Source organism: Macrobrachium nipponense, chromosome 23, assembly GCF_015104395.2.
Source record: "Macrobrachium nipponense isolate FS-2020 chromosome 23, ASM1510439v2, whole genome shotgun sequence".
NCBI lineage: Eukaryota > Metazoa > Arthropoda > Malacostraca > Decapoda > Palaemonidae > Macrobrachium > Macrobrachium nipponense.
In genome coordinates this window covers 29333678-29351240 of record NC_061090.1, presented here as the reverse complement: position 1 = coordinate 29351240, position 17563 = coordinate 29333678, and the positions used below count along the sequence as shown (strand labels likewise).

Below are 17563 nucleotides of genomic sequence, written 5' to 3'. Positions count from 1 at the left end.
GAGCGCCGAAAACCGAACTGACCACGACGACGTGGCCGACGACGCGAGAAAGTTTTTTTTGCGTTGGAGGGAACTGGAACGAACGTTCCCTCAATTTTTGTCTTCCGTTACTGGAAGTCTCGGAAAGGGGTGGTTGTCAAATCAACTTGGTTCCTTTCGTAATGGCGGTTTTTAGACGTTCCTACACACAGGGAAATATTGATTTATATGGCTTGGTTTCAATTTATTTTCGATTTCTGTATGAGTCTGCCCTTTATCAAATGTTATGCGAAAAGAAACGAAATAGATTCTGGACGAATAAAAGCCATAAACACAAAATTGTTGGTTTGTATGGTGTGTTTACGTTGCATGGAACCAGTGGTTATTCAGCAACGGGACCAACGGCTTTACGCGACTCCCGAACCACGTCGAGAATGAACTTCTATCACCAGAAATACACCGAGGTGGCAAGCCATTACCATACCAACCACGCCACTGAGGCGCTCATAAACACAAAATGAACACTGCCAATCTACATAAATCTGGCGCTGTATCGCAATGACAGCCAAACACACCCGCATCTTAATTATGACAGTATCTTAGTAATTATCGAAAATAAACCGCAAAAATTTCTCACCGCAGTGAAAATCCATCAAAAAATATTATCTCTTTTACATAAACACATCACCCTGAGTTTTTCTTGAGGGAACAAATATAAACAATATTTCGGCGAAGGGGCTTCATACTACGAACGCGGTGAAAAGGCCCTATGGTACAACCAGGCGGTTCTTCTTCTTCTTCTCTTCTTCTTCTTCTTCTCCCTTGACCTTAGGATCCTTGGCTCTATAGTATAGATTCTCCCTGATCCTGTACAGGCCTTTAGATATTATATATATATATATATATATATATATATATATATATATAATATATATATATCTCTCTCTCTCTCTCTCTCTCTCTCCTATGAGCTGGGGGTTTGGTTTACATGCAAATGTTCTATAAAGAAACAAGTGAATATATATATATATATATATAATATATATATATATATATATAGATAATATACATTTACATACAGTAACGGAAGTTACCCATTACGAAGTTCGCCTTTGTAATCCTTCCTAAGTGAGCAACAGTTTCTATGTAAATCAGCGTGGTTCGCGGCCGTACAACCGGATATGTTTGCATATCCTTCTTAAAAGGGACTCGGTGCGCGTGTACTGAAAAAAAGGAAGGACTCCCTCTCGGTACTATACTCGGTACTCGATTTGCAAAGGAGTGGCGGCGCTAGGATCAATTTGCGTAGTTTTTTTTTTTTTTTTTTTTTTCAATGTAGTTCTTTTTTGGGGGGAGTCTTCGTTGTTTTATAGATTGTATTCTTCTCTATTTGTTTATGTTTTTTTTTTTTGGGGGGGGGCTTTGTTGTTTTATAGGCTTTATTCTTCTCTATTTGTTTATTAATTTAACTGTGAAGTTTTTATATGATTTATTTACATGTGAATGGTCCTAAATTTTGTTGAAATGGAAATTGAAATATAGAAATATACAAGAGACGATTAAGATTCGCTTTAAACTTAGAAATGATTGAGATGACTGAGAACCGTTTTAATCTCAGACGTTATTGAGATGATTGAGAACTGATTAAACTGAGAAGTGACTGAGATGATTGAGAATTGTTTTAAGCTGAGACGTTAGTGAGATGATTGAGAACTGATTTAAACTGAGAAGTGATTAAAATAATTGAGATTTGATTTAAACTGAAAAATTACTAATATTGAGAATTGCTTTGATCTGAAAAATGACTAATACTGAGAATTGCTTTAAATCTGATAAATCAATTGAGAACTTGATCTACAGTGAGAAATTATTCAGATACTTAAGAGTTGCTTTAAACAATGTTTTGATTCAGTAATTTAAAAGCAAATGATATTCCTGCCAATGCACAAGAATTTAGTTACATTGGAAAACTTAAAAAAAAGTGGATATTGCACTTACGAACGAACACACTACATCAACACACACACATACACATCTATTGTCTTGCACACACATACACAGCTATTGTCTATTTCTATTGTTATATATAAGCGTAGCTTATATATGTATCTGCCTTCTCATCTACGGCTTGGGTATTCTGTACCCCAAAGGGGTCATGGAAGACGTAGTATGCTTATCACTTTCCTGACTGGCCAAGGCCCCCTGATACAAGCGTCACAAATCCAGTAATCAGCCAATTAATCTCCACGAGAATCCAGAGAAAGAGAGAGAGAGAGAGAGAGAGAGAGAGAGAGAGTTCTGTCAGATGACAGGGGGAGAGATAAATGCTTAGGCCTAAGAGTCCCTCTCTTAAGTCCACCGCGGCCCTGCTGGCTGGAAGAATTATCATTATAGCAGCCGCTAAGGGTACTTGAAGGTGAGAGGAGGAGGAGGAGGAGGAGGAGGAGGAAGAGTTGGTCTCTAATGACAGAAGAAGAAGAAGGACAAAAGAACAATGTTGCGGTCGAGCAGGAGTGTAGCATTTCTTGCTGATATCTCCGATTATCTGTCCCAAGACTCCATTCTTTTCCAAGATTCTTCACACTCCATTTCTTCTTCTTCTTCTCTCTCTTCTCTCCTTCCTCCTCCTCCTTCTTCCTTCTTCTTCTTCTTCTTCTTCTTCTTCTTCACCTTCCACAGGCGTCATACCTTCCAGAACCCCCTCGGCTGGAAGGCCATTTGTGAATGCCACGGTCAAGGCCTCCCTCCCTCTCTCTCTCTATCTCTCTCTCTCTCTCTCTATCTCTCTCTCTCTCTCTCTCTCTCTGGAGCGTCCGCGGCTTCCAGGCAGCTTTTAATCGCTGCTGCGGAGTTGAACAGAATCGAGTGGATTTAGTGGAGAGGAATGTGTGTGTGTGTGTGTGTTAACGCTTTGAAATTGGCTTTCTTATATATATATATACACATATATAGATATAATAATCTATATATTATATCTATATGTATAATAATACCTCTAATTTACAAAAAGGGCAAAGGCATTGTTCATTAAGTAAATTCGGATTTCATATCAAGCTCAGTTTTGATGCACTAACTTAACCTTCTTGGAAAATTGCATCGTCAGACATACAAACAAACAAGCCACAGCTGTAAATCAATCTTTGTAATTTGTTTGAATGGTTTATCTAGGTACTGCGCGCGCGCGCACACACATATGTATATAATTTGAACAAGTTCTATTTTACACTTAAGCTCGATTGTAATGAGTGCTCAAATTCGCCATTTAATAATAATAATAATAATAATAATAATAATAATAATAATAATAACCTCATAAAAATTCTGATGCGAAAAAAAATTATAAAACCAGGAAATGGTTTGGACCGTAATACAATTTCCTACGAGAAGATTTTTTTTTTTTTATTCTCATGAGAATTTCTAACCCAGCCCTATGTCATTACTCATTTCTGAGAGGTCACGTACTATTCCGTTGCCTCAGCCGGCTCCATGACCGAAAAGTTGGCCCGGTCCCCGGTCAAAACGGTCTGCGATACACGAGACCATGACGGTCTCACTTCTCGGTGTGTGTCGTCAACTCTCTCTCTCTCTCTCTCTCTCTCTCTCTCTCTCTCTCTCTCTCTCATATCTGAGATGGCCTATTCCCTTGAGAACAAGGGAATAGGCGAAGCCTGGGAACCAGAGAGCTCCACTGCGCAGATGTTTCTGCGCACCTGACGCGCATGCGCGTTGCGTCTCTGATGAGAGGGCGTCTAGCAAATGATGACTTGAACAGCAGGAACCCTTTCTTCGAATTTGGTGGACTGGCCAGTGTACTTCCTCATAAGTACCGTATCTGCTCGTATTCTAGTATGAGAATTGTCAGTATCACTGTCATGTTCTCTGGATGAGATTTCCAGTCGTACCCTCTGGAAATTGAAATCTATGTTTCCTTCCAGACTATGGTAGTTTCTATTTATTTTTCTTCCTGAATCATCGTAAAATTTCAACCAATAATTCCAGTTACGGCCTAGAAATTTCCAGTCAAACTGCCAGTCATTTTTACTGTGATCTTTCGTGGAAGAATCCATTCTCTTATGAAAATCATAACTACAAACACTTCCAGGCAGACTCTTGAAAATATAACAAACATCCAGTCATAATTCCAGTCACAAACCATGGAAATTCCCAGTCATGACTAATGGAAATCTAGAGTCATGTTCCCGAGCACAACTTTCAAAAATTGTAGGAAACTTCAAGCAGAAAAATTGACTGTCATAACCCCTTCGAAAATTCCAGTCTTGGATTCTGGTCAGGATCCAGAGCAGATATCTGAAGTAATATAGTTAATAATGTAACCTCATTTGCAAAATAAAAGATGAGGCAGTATAAATGATCATAGAAGTGCCAATTATATGTTATTTTACAACTCGAAAGTTTTATATACTAAACCACCTCCTACGGACAATATTTACCATTCTCTCTCTCTCTCTCTCTCTCTCTCTCTCTCTCTCTCTCAGGAGAACAAGAGATCGAATGAAACGAAGGAAAAGGGCATCAACAATACAAAATAAAGTGTCAGACATTTAGGCCTAAGAAAACCATTTTTTCTTCTTCTTCTTTTTATGAGTCTCTCCAGGTCCCTAACCTCGTTCCTCTCTCTCCCAGCAGATAAGGTTACGCGTGCTCACCCACTCCAGGAACGCCGAGAACGGGGAGAAAGCCGACAAGCCCCCGACCTACGACGAGGTGATGAAGACCGAGGCGCCTCCCCCGGCCTACTTCACAGTCGTCTCGGAGGCCTTCAAGATGCCTTCGGCGGGAGTCTCCCCCTGCGTCCCCGCGGACGTGCCCTCGGTGTCCTCCTGCGTCGAGAAGCAGCAGTCACAAGCCGCCTCCGGCAACGAGGACTCTAAGAAGACGAAGAGCAGCAAGAAGATGAAGAACAGCAGCAACATGCTGACGATCGAGATCCGCGAGTGTCCCCCAGCCTACCAGAGCCCCAGGTCCCCCCGGGCGCTTTCCCCGAGGATCCTGCCTTCGATCCACGAGGCTGGAGGTTCCCTTGTGACTGCTACCGCCGCAGCTTCTGCCGCAGCGACGGCCACAGCTGCGTTCTCCTACTTCGTCCCGACTACCGCCGGAGACGCCGACGCGGCGGCTGCTACGACAGCAGCAGCGGAAGACCCCATCAGGAACCCCATCGTCCAGCACTTGAGGTCTGCGACGATGCCCACACTGGAGGTCTCCTCCAACGTCGATGTCTCCAACGGAAGTGCGGAGGAAGAAGGAGGAAGAGGAGAGGTAACAAGGAATGTCAGAGACCAAATTGAAGAGGTCGACGTCCACAGATCGTCGATCTTGTAAAAGAAGTGAACCACTATTTTTAAATAATTTATTGTTTTTTTTTTATCTTGTTATTAATCTCTTTCCGGGTGATATTTATATGTACAAATATTATAATTAAGTCATGAATAACCTGCGTACAAATGCTGTGCCCTGTTAAAAATTTAACGTTGTTATCATCAGACCCCCCCCCGCTCAGTGACAACCTTGTTACCAATTAGACTTAAGGCCAATATGTTATATATATTTTATATAATATTCTATATATCCAATAAGCTTTTCGCTCCTCCACTTTGTTTGAAGTCGAAGCAAAGTGCAAAGTCAAGCGGAAATCGCCCTTGTGATCCTTAGCTGTAAGGGTTTTTTTTAATATCTTTTGACAATTTACTGTCAAATAAATGAAATAATCCTGAAACTTCTCTGTTCTTATCCCGTGTGCGAATGTCTGCAGATTATTACTTTACACAACAAGCTCTGAATGTTCATGATGGGTACAACATACTATTAATTTATGCCCATTCCAATTATGGCTTCATTTATTAAGAGACCTAACTGCCAAGGTCCCTTAAGAAGAGACCCTCAATAGGAGGCTTTAATTGATAATAGGAAGGAAAATGTCCATTATCCCATAAAAGAGAAATGATAAAATGGACAAATGATACCTGTTAACACAAGGGAAGACACTAAGGTGTCTCATTCACATAATATCTATATCAAAGGAGGATTCCAATAAGGGAAAGTACAGGGTGACTTCTATGCCACAAGGGAAAGCACCAATGATCTCCCATTTCAAGAAGGGAAACTGTCAATATTCCTTATAACAAAACCAGACAGAAAGTATCAAGGACCTTTTCATCACAAAGGGAAGTACCAATGATCCCTCAACCCAAAAAGGAAAGTACCTATGATCCCTCAGCCTAAAAAGGAAAGTACAAATGATCCCTCAGTCCAAAAAGAAAGCATCAATGATCCCTCAATCTAAAAAGGAAAGTACCAATGATTCTGGAATCCAAAAAGGAAAGTACCAGTGATATCACAATTCAAAAAGAAAAGTACCAATGACACCTCAATCCAAAAAGGAAAGTACCAATGATTCCTCAGTCTAAAAAGGGAAGTACTAATGAGCCTGGAATCCAAAAAGGAAAGTACCAGTGATCCCTCAATCTAAAAAGGAAAGCACCAATGATCCCTCAATCCAAAAAGGAAAGTACTAATGATTCTGGAATCCAAAAAGGAAAGTTCCAATGATTCCTCACTCTAAAAAGGAAAGTACTAATGAGCCTGGAATCCAAAAGGAAAAAGAAGGACCATGATCCCTCAATTCCAAAAGGAAATACCAATGATCCCTCATCCTAAAAGAAAGGTACCAATGATCCCTCAATCTAAAAAGGAAAGTCAATTGAATCCCTCATCCAAAAAGGAAAGTACCAAATGATCCCTCAATTTAAAAAGGAAATTACATGATCCCTCATCCAAAAGGAAAGTACCAATGATCCCTCAATCCCTAAAAGGAAAGTACCAATGATCCCTCATTCCAAAAAGGAAAGTAAGATCCCTCAATCTAAAAAGGAAAAGTACCAGATCCCTCAATCTAAAAAGGAAAGTACCAATGATCCCTCAATCTAAAAAGGAAAGTACCAATGATCCCTCAATCTAAAAAGGAAAGTACCAATGATCCCTCAATCTAAAAAGGAAAGTACCAATGATCCCTCAATCTAAAAAGGAGGTACCAATGACCCTAAATCTAAAAGGAAAAGTTTACAATGATCCCTCAATCTAAAAAGGAAAGTACCAATGATCCCTCAATCTAAAAAGGAAAGTACCAGTGATCCCTCAATCTAAAAAGGAAAGTACCAATGATCCCTCAATCTAAAAAGGAAAGTACCAATGATCCCTCAATCTAAAAAGGAAAGTACCAGTGATCCCTCAATCTAAAAAGGAAATAACCAAGATCCCTCAATCTAAAAAGGAAATACCCTGATCCCTCAATCTAAAAAGGAAAGTACCAATGATCCCTCAATCTAAAAAGGAAAGTACCAATGATCCCTCAATCTAAAAAGGAAAGTACCAATGATCCCTCAATCTAAAAAGGAAAGTACCAGTGATCCCTCAATCCAAAAAGGAAAGTACCAGTGATCCCTCCAACTAAAAAGGAGTACCCATGATCCCTCAATCTATAAAGGAAAGTAAAAACCCAGGTGATCCCTCAAATCTAAAAAGGAAAGTACCAATGATCCCTCAATCTAAAAAGGAAAGTACCAATGATCCCTCAATCTAAAAAGGAAAGTACCAGTGATCCCTCAATCTAAAAAGGAAAGTACCAATGATCCCTCAATCTAAAAAGGAAAGTACCAATGATCCCTCAATCTAAAAAGGAAAGTACCAATGATCCCTCAATCTTAAAAGGAAAGTTAACCAATGATCCCTCAATTCCTAAAGGAAAGTAACCAATGATCCCTCAATCTAAAAAAAGGAAAGTAACCATGATCCCTCAATCCAAAAAGGAAAGTACCAATGATCCCTCAATCTAAAAAGGAAAGTACCAATGATCCCTCAATCTAAAAAGGAAAGTACCAGTGATCCCTCAATCTAAAAAGGAAAGTACCAATGATCCCTCAATCTAAAAAGGAAAGTACCAGTGATCCCTCAATCTAAAAAGGGAAAGTACCAAGTGATCCCCTCAATCTAAAAAGGAAAGGTACCAATGATCCCTCAATCCTTAAAAAGTAAAGTACCATTATCCCGCTCATCTAAAAAGGAAAGTACCGCAATGCTCCCTCAATTCCCTAAAAAGGAAAGTAGCCAATCATTCCCTCAAATCTAAAAATGGAAAGGTACCAATGATCCCTCAATCTAAAAAGGAAAGTACCCAGTGATCCCTCAATCCTAAAAAGGAAATTTTACCAATGGAATTCCCTCAATCCTAAAAGTAAAGTACCAATGATCCCTCCCTAACAATTCTAAAAAGGGAACGTACCGCAGTTATCCCTCAATCTAAAAAGAAAGTACCAAGGATCCCTCAATCTAAAAAGGAAAGTACCGCAATGATTCCCTCAATCTAAAAAGGAAAGTACCAAGGTGAAATCGCCTCAATCTAAAAAGGAAATAATCCCAATGATCCCTCATCTAAAAAGTGAAAAGTAAAGCGGCAATGATCCGCCTCAATCTAAAAAGGAAAGTACCCGCAAGTGATCCCTCAATCTAAAAAGGAAAGAGTACCAATGATACCCTCAATCTAAAAAGGAAGTACCAATGATCCCGATCCTAAAAGGAAAGTACCGAGTGATCCCTCAATCTAAAAAAGGAAAAGTACCAATGATCCCTCAATCTAAAAAGGAAAGTAGCCCAATGAATCCCTCAATCTAAAAAGGAAAGTAAAGCCAGTGATCCCCTCAAATCTAAAAAGGAAAGTACCCAATGATCTCGCTCCAATGCTAAAAAGGAAAGGTACCAATGATCTGCCTCATCTTAAAAAGGAAAGTACCAAATGATCCCTCAAATCTAAAAAGGAAAGTACCAGTGATCCTCCCTCAATCTAAAATAAAAAGGAACAAGTACCGCAATGTCGCCTCAATCCCTAAAAAGGAAAGTACCTCGTGAATCCCTCAAAAATCTAAAAAGGAAAAGTTACCAATGAATCCCTCAAATCTTAAAAAGGGAAAGGTACCTCAATGATTCCCTCAATCCCTAACAAGGAAAGTCGGGCCAGTAAAAATGGCCCTCAATCTAAAAAGGAAAGTACTCAGATGATCCCTCAATCCTAAAAAGGAAAGTACCAATGACCCTAATCTAAAAAGGAAGTACCCAATGATCCCTCCCAATCTAAAAAGGAAAGTTACCAATGGAATCCCTCAATCTAAAAAGAAATTAGGTCCCTAATGATCCCTCAATCTAAAAGACAGTGAAAGTACCCAATGATCCCTCAATCTAAAAAGGAAAGTTCCAAAAATGGAATCCCTCAATCTAAAAGAGGAAAGTACCAATGATCCCTCAATCCTAAAAAGGAAAGTACCAGTGAAATCCTCTCAATCTAAAAAGGAAAGTACCCAGTGAATCCCTCAATTAGAAAAGGAAAGTACCAAAAAAGGTGAAATCCCTCAATCTAAAAAGGAAATACCAGTGATCCCTCAAATCCAAAAGTAAAGTACCCACGGCAATTTGAATCCCTCAATCTAAAAAGGAAAGTACCAATGATCCCTCAATCTAAAAAGGAAAGTACCAAAGACCCTTTAATCCAAATAGGAGCATAACCTTGACCAGTGCCAGTGAGCTCTATAATATAATACAACAGAAAGTACCAATGATATCTTTACCATAGGAAAAGTACTCTTATTCTGTATCGCAAAGTACCAATGATCCCAGTAGCAGAAAATACGAATACCAATGATCTCTATATCATAAAGGAAAGTAGTAATTATCCTTGTATATCATTAAGCAAAAGTGCCAATGACCCCATGTTTCATGAAGAAAAGTACCAATGATCCGTATATCATAAAGGTAACAATGACTCCTAGATCATTAAGGAAAATGCGAATAATTCCTGTATCATAATCGAAAGTACCAATGACCCCTATATCATAAAAGTGGTAATGATCTCTGTAGAATTAGGAAAAGTATCAGTGGTCCTCAGTATCATTAGGGAGAGTACAAATTATCTCTACTTAAAAGGAATAGTGCTAATAATAACTACAGTAAAATGAAAAGCAAAAATAAAACTGCAGAGATAACTTCTGCAAGTCAGTAACTACTAAGCTCTAGTCATTATAAATTACGAACTAAAAATCGGTTCACGTCATCTCACTGACTCTGAAGTAAAGAATTCTCATTGTTGTGAATTCATGTACGACACAAGAAACTACTAACTTTGAAAACATCACAAGGAAACGACTCTGGTAAACTCTATGACAAAGATACAATAAAAAGCGTTAAAAGTGACTGCTTTAGAATTTAATAGTAACCTGGAAGATCCGTTTTGTAATTTTCATTGAAATATTCATGAAATTTCCCCACCACAAGCGTCCTCTACAAAACACTCGACGATCTGTGACCCTTTTGCTTATAATGACCGAATTCCAGATCCTAGTTTCCTCTGATCTTCGATCTTTCACTTACTGACTTTGACTTACGATTTTCAAAAATCGTTCGACCGAGTGGAAGAAACATCAAGTAATGCTTCATCAAACCCTTAGTTTCCTTTGACCTTCGACCTTTCACTTTTTGACCTTGACTTACGTTTTAGAAATCTGTCGGAGAAGTAAAACAAACATACTATTTTCATTTAACATTTCATTCACTGGCCTTGACTTACGGCTCAAAAAATCAACCGGCCGACTGGAAGAAACATCCAGTAATGCTTCTACTGCAACGATTCTCGTCCCCAGTGACTTGTAACTTCCTGTTTCGGGAACCAGCAGAAGCAGTAGAAGCAGCTGCTGATGTTGCCTAAGGCAGCGGAAGAGACCGATGCGGGAAATGATGGGAAAGATTTACTTAATTGGGATGGAATGGGAAATGGAGACTATCATCTGGATGGGTGAATTTTAATGGAAGTGAATGGATTCATAGGTGTCTTTGGAACACGACTGGGTTACAATTTTCGAATGACAATCTCTGATGACTGAGGATAACTTTTCATAATAATAATAATAATAATAATAATAATAATAATAATAATAATAATAATAATAACAATAATAATAATAATAATAATATTATTATTATTATTATTATTATTATTACTATTATTACAATTTTCAAATGACAATCTCTGATATCTGAGGATAATAATAATAATAATAATAATAATAATAATAATAATAATAATAATAATAATAATAATATAGTAATAACAACAATAATAATAATAATATTATTATATTATTATTATTATTATTATTATTATTATTATTATTATTATTATTATTCAGTAGACGAACCCTGTTCATATAGAACAGGCCAAAAGGGACCACTGACTTGAAATTCAAGCTTCCAAAGAATATTATGGTTTTCATTTGAAAGCCGCAACAAAAGTATTATGTAATACAGAAAGTAGAGATCAGTCATTAGTAAAGAAAGGATTGCGACTGATGACTGATTCAGTCAAAATATTGTTTCTTAGAATCGCTAACCGAACTCTGTGTTGACTTAATATTGAGAGGGAAAAATTCTTCCATTTGTATCCGAAATTAAATCAATATTTACTGAAACGAGACTGTCCTCAAAGCAATGTCTTCCTCGCCCATTCGCTGTTATGGTAAATTTTGGCCACTCGAATAGCAATACGTAGCAGTGAGCTGTGATAGTCACAATAAAGTTGTGAGATGACTGGCGAGTTCTTATCTGGGCAGGAAACTGTCCCACTGATCGTTGCTTGGTTTGTCTCTCGTTCAACACACTACGTAGACTGGCAAATGAATCTGTTTGCATATGATAGTAAAGAACACACACATACACATACGCATTTACATGTCTGTGTATTTGTGTATATTTAAACCAGTATATATAAATATATGTGTCTATTCGTAAATGAGATAATACTACAAAACTGTAAAATCAATTCGCATTCTTCAGAACCTTTTGAAATGATTCCCAAGAAGCTAAACCCTTGAAACATCATCAAACATTCTATATCCCATACATAAGATGAAACAATTCCAGGCACTATATTCGTACAAAAAAAATTCATACAACGGCCTAACCTTAGTGAAAAATACAAGAAGTACATTACATCTCTTTAGAAAAATTCCCTTCTAAAGTAGTTTATTTAATCCAATACAAATACTTGAGGACACATAAGGATAAATTTACCCATGCTTTCATTATTATTATTATTATTATTATTATTATTATTATTATTATTATTATTATTATTATTATTAGTCAGAAGATGAATCACTATTTATACAGAAGAAGCCATTAGTGGTCAATGACATTAAATTCAAGCCTCGAAAAAATATTAGTGTCCATTTGAAACAAATTACAGAAGACAACAGGAAATGCAAAAAAAACATCATTGATTAGAAAAGAAAGAAAATTAATAAAAATAACTAAAAATAGGAGTAATTGGAATTCAAATATGTAAAAGAGAAAAATCCAGATTTAGGTGGTTTCAACATTCACTTTCAATGGCATGCGTGCACTCATGACGTTTGTCCCAGCTCTTTGTAATGTATCCGATACGCGGTGGGTATGGATGGGGCATGATGCCCATGCCAATTGGGTTCGCGTTTTTGGAATGGAGGTGTGGTGTGACTGCAAAATAACAGCCTGACTTGTGCCTTTGGTTTAGAGGTGACGATGCTATTGGTTTTACGTTGGTATTTGTACCGGATAAATTATACATCATATATCTATATATATATATATATATATATATATATATATATATATGCATATATATGCATACATACATATATGTGTGTATTATACATTAAGCTACAAATGTCCTTTAATGGATATCCAATCCGCTCTACCTCGGAATTAATATATTTTCACATACGTTAACCGAGAGGGAAATTTTTCAGTTGATAATCATTCCTTCCTCTCATGGATTCGAACCAGCGCTCAAGAGGAGAAATCGGGACTTCAGCGATTTAACCGACTCGGCCAACAATTCCGTAACATCCCTGAAGTCCTGATTTCTCCTCTGTACGCTGGTTCGAATCCAAGAGAGGACGAAATTAACATCAACTAAAAAAAATTCCCCTTCAGTTAACATAATATGAAAAATACTACTTCCGAGGTAGAGCGAATGGATATTAAAGGACATTTGTAGCTTAATGTATATTAGGTTAATGTAAAATTATTATTACTTTTGTTGGTTTAAATCAGCCTTGTTTACATTTAAGTTAACTTAAATGTAAACAAGGCTGATTTAAACCAACAAAAGTAATAATAATTTTACGTTAACCTAATAATGTATATACACATATGTATGTATGCATATATATACATATATATATGTGTGTATATACACGTAACGTATAATTTATACTGGTGCACATACAAAAAAAAAAGCATTATGACCTCTAAATCAATTCCGGGGTAGAGGGAATTGGATATTAAAGGACATTTGTAGCTTAATGTATCTATGTATGTATATCAGTCCCCGTGATGTGATAAAAATTCATGTATATATATATATATATATATATAATGTATACATAAGTGTGTGTATGTGTGATATATATATATATATATATATATATATATAATATATATATATATATATATACATAAGTGATATATATATATATATATATATATTTATAGTATATAAGTGTGGGTATATATATATATATTTATATTATATTGGTACTTATAGTGTGTATGGTATATATGTATATATCTATATATTATATATATTATATATGATATATATATATATATAATATATCTATATATATATATATATATATATATATATATATATATATATATATAATAATATATATTATATATATATTATATATATACATTCAACAACATTCCCATCACTCTATAACTGAATAACCTTCCTCGTCTCCTGAAAGTTCATGAATAACAAACAGACCAAATCAGGAAGTCATCAAACCCGGAATGACTGAACTGATAAAACCCACTAAACAACATTCCTCGGCAATGCTATTTTTATTCCACTTCCTTCGTAACCAAACCACGAAAAGAATATTTATCAATGCATCGTCGACAGAAAACCACAATCAGAGCAGAGTATAATAAAAACTCGTTAAATCTAGTTCGGTGACGTCAAAAATAAAAATAAAGACCAGAATATCAATTATTCGAGTCGCTCAAACTAAGGGATCAGTTCAATCCGACCACAAGTCCAGTAGAGAGAGAGAAACGTTTACGGAATAGCGGACTAGTATTGAATACGAACATTGAATACGAACGTTGCTTGCTACAAGTCGGGGAAGTTACCTCGTAAACTGGCTTTAAACCAGATACCTCTTATACTTAAGTTTTTGCTTCGTACAATTTTAATGATATGGTCGTTGGGAAGGAGACGATCTGCTAAAATGACCTGTTGTCCTCTGACTTTAGGTCACATTAGTTGCTGAATAGGTCATATGTGTTGATATAGGTCGCATTACTTGCTATGCAGGTCATATTACTTGCTAGATAGGTCACTCTACTCGCTAAACAGGTCGCATTAGATGCTAGAAAGGTTATCTTGGTTGCTGGCTAGGTCACATCAGTTGTTGGACAAGTCACGTTAGTTGCCAAATGAGTCACATTAATTGCTCGATAGGTCATATATCAGTTGTCAGATAATTCACAATAGTTAGCAGACAGGTTACGTCAGTTGTTAGAGAGGTGGTGGTTGTTGTTGTTGTTGTTGTTGTTCTTTGAAAAACCTAAAAAGGTATGAAAAAGGATTTTCACATTGAGTTAAAGGTACAAGAATATTAGGGCAGGATATTTATGATTTATTTACAAGAATGGAAATGTAAATAAATAAATAAATAAACAATGTGCATGTTAAACAGTAACAGAAAAATTATTTCTTATAAAATATAGCGTATTGATCTTAATTTTCGTTGGTGAAACAACGCTCTATATAACCTTAGATTCTAGCACGCCTCCCGAATAAGCAGAAGGTTGGATCACGCCTTGTTGCTTCTGGAGACCAAAGGTCGACCCCAATACGTTATTGACTTTGGAACTGTAGGATATACAATCGTTTCCTACAACATCCAGACACTGAATCTAAGTCCCAAGTTGTCAGTCAACTGTCGTGGGTAGCAACCAGCACGGAGAAGCTTTCGAGGCTAGCAACATCATCACATACAGATTTTCTGAGAACGAAAAGCTTTAACATTCTGTAAAGCAAACGCCCGGCCCCCGCCTCTCTCTCTCTCTCTCTCTCTCTTTCTCTCTCTCTCTCTTCTCTCTCTGAGAAAAAAAGACTAATTGCTGCCATAGCAATTCTTCCATTAATGTATTTGAAATTCTCAATCATATTTATTTAATTATCTGCTCTAATTTAACTACTTAGTTTACTTTTTTATTTTTTCATATACGTATTCTATCCTGTGGAACACCATTCAATAAATTAATGATAACTTTTTTTTTTTTTGCTTCATTTCTTATGAAAGTGTACTGCACCATCAACATAAATAATGACGAATGATAATGAAACGTCCATTCACAGAATAAAATATTATATATGTGTATATATATATAAATAACAATAATATAAAATAAAAATACCCAAGAAATAAATTCTCCCATACAAGACCTCCCCCCTTCTCCCTTCTCAGAAACGAACAAGGTATGGCCGGGCATTAATAACGACCCGTCACAGACGTGCCCAGTACCCGCACGTGAGGGATCTTCTACACTCTACCAGCCATAGCCCCCTTGATACCCATGTGAACGAACCTACTCGGGGCACAGCCTCGTGATAACCCAGCGATACCCATGTGAAATAACAGACATCCTTGTTTCTCTTCACTTGGTATTTATTTGAAAAGGAATTTAATCCTTTCTGCTGTTGGGTTGTTTGCACATTTAAATACACATATGCATACATACATACATGCACATACGTACACATGCGTATAAGCATATATATGAACACGTACATATATATATATTATATTATATATATATATATATATAATTCATATATATATGTGATAGATATAATTAGCTTGACTGAATGCCAAAATACTCACAATATCGTATTGACGTATTCCAACCATATATTTCGAGGACGCTACGAGCAATGACTCATCAAAACAGGTCTCTCTCTCTCTCTCTCTCTCTCTCTCTCTCTCTCTCGTCTCTCTCTCTCTCTCTCTCTCTCTCCTACAAAAATAGCTAGGATCCCTGGCGCCATGATGTAGTTATTTATGGAGCCCGGTCCTTATTTAGTTACAAAAAAAGAGAAAAAAAAAAACGATATAAGTAGGCCTATCGTTCCTAAAAAATATAAGATAAAAAAAAAAAATTAGAGATAAGTAGGCCTAACTTTTTTTTTTTTACACTACAGCTTTCCACTTTTATTTTTCAATATCTGCGCCTTTGGTTCATCTGAATAGGGTTAGTTAATAAAAATCACTGGCCCTAATTTGAAAAAAGGAATCCCTTTCGTACAATCGGAATGTCGAAGTTATTCAAATATAAAATCCTTCCTACGACCAATTAAAAAAAAAATACAACCCTCCCTTGAGTTTAGAGTTACTGTATATCGAAGTTATTCATTCAATTATAAAGTCCTACGACTAATTAACAAAATATATAAAAAAAACCCTACCTTGAGTTAGGAGTTCCAATAATACGAAAGAGAGACCAATAATAATCGACAACACAAAACAAAGAATAAAAGACGATAAATAACGATGGAAATAAGCAAAGAAAATGGCTGATAACGAAAAATACAATAGCTGATAAGCAAAAACAAAAGCACAAAAATAATATAGCTGATAAGTAAAAAAAACACACACACACAAAAAGGAAATACCCCATAAAAAGCGGATAAATAACAATAAAATAGCTCATAAATAAAAAAGAAAGAAAATAGGTGATAAATAAAAAAGAAAATAGCTATCAAAAAAAGAAATAGCTGATAAACAAGAAAACAGCTGATAAAAAAGAAAATAGCTGATAAATACTGATAAAAAAGAAAATAGCCGATAACTAAAAAAGAAAATAGCTAACAAATAAAAAAGAAATAGCTGATAAATAAAAAAAAATAGCTGATAAAAAGAAAATAGGTGAGAAATAAAAGAAAATAGCTGATAAAAAAGAAATAGCTGATAAAAAAGAAAATAGCTGATAAAAAAGAAAATAGCTGATAAATAAAAAAAGAAAATAGCGGATAAAAAAGAAAATAGCTGACAAAAAAGAAAAAAAGCTGATTAAAAAGAAAAAAGCTGATAAATAAAAAAATAGTCGATAAAAAATTAAATAGCTGATAAAAAAGACAAAATCTGATCAATATAAAAGAAAAAAGCTGATAAAATAAAAAAGAAAATAGCTGATAAAAAGAAAAAAGCTGATAAATAAAAAAAGCTGATAAAATAAAAAAGAAAATAGCCGATAAAAAGAAAAAAGCTGATAAATAAAAAAAGAAAAAAGCTGATAAAATAAAATAGAAAATAGCTGATAAAAAAGAAAAAAGCTGATAAATAAAAAAAGAAAGAAAGAAAAAATTAAGCCACAAATCCTTTAAATCCAGGACTATTCCATAGGCAAGAAGGCACAGACCAGTCAGTCCAGGGGCCTCTTCTTCTTCTTCTCTTTCCAGACTTCGACA

At 36.0% G+C, this 17563-nt stretch overlaps 1 protein-coding gene across 3 annotated transcripts in view; it reads left to right on the top strand.

The window, feature by feature from the left end:
* Positions 1–5716, top strand: part of LOC135199969 (uncharacterized) — a 73415-nt gene extending 67699 nt beyond the window's left edge. For 2 of the 3 annotated variants that reach the window (XM_064228111.1, XM_064228122.1), the window contains exon 3: positions 4624–5716. In XM_064228111.1, the coding sequence (XP_064084181.1) occupies positions 4624–5322 (699 nt within the window). In that variant the 3' untranslated portion in view covers positions 5323–5716. The remainder of the gene's footprint in view (positions 1–4623) is intronic. The other variant, XM_064228133.1, reaches the window with a different exon arrangement.
* The last annotated feature ends 11847 nt before the right edge of the window (positions 5717–17563 follow it).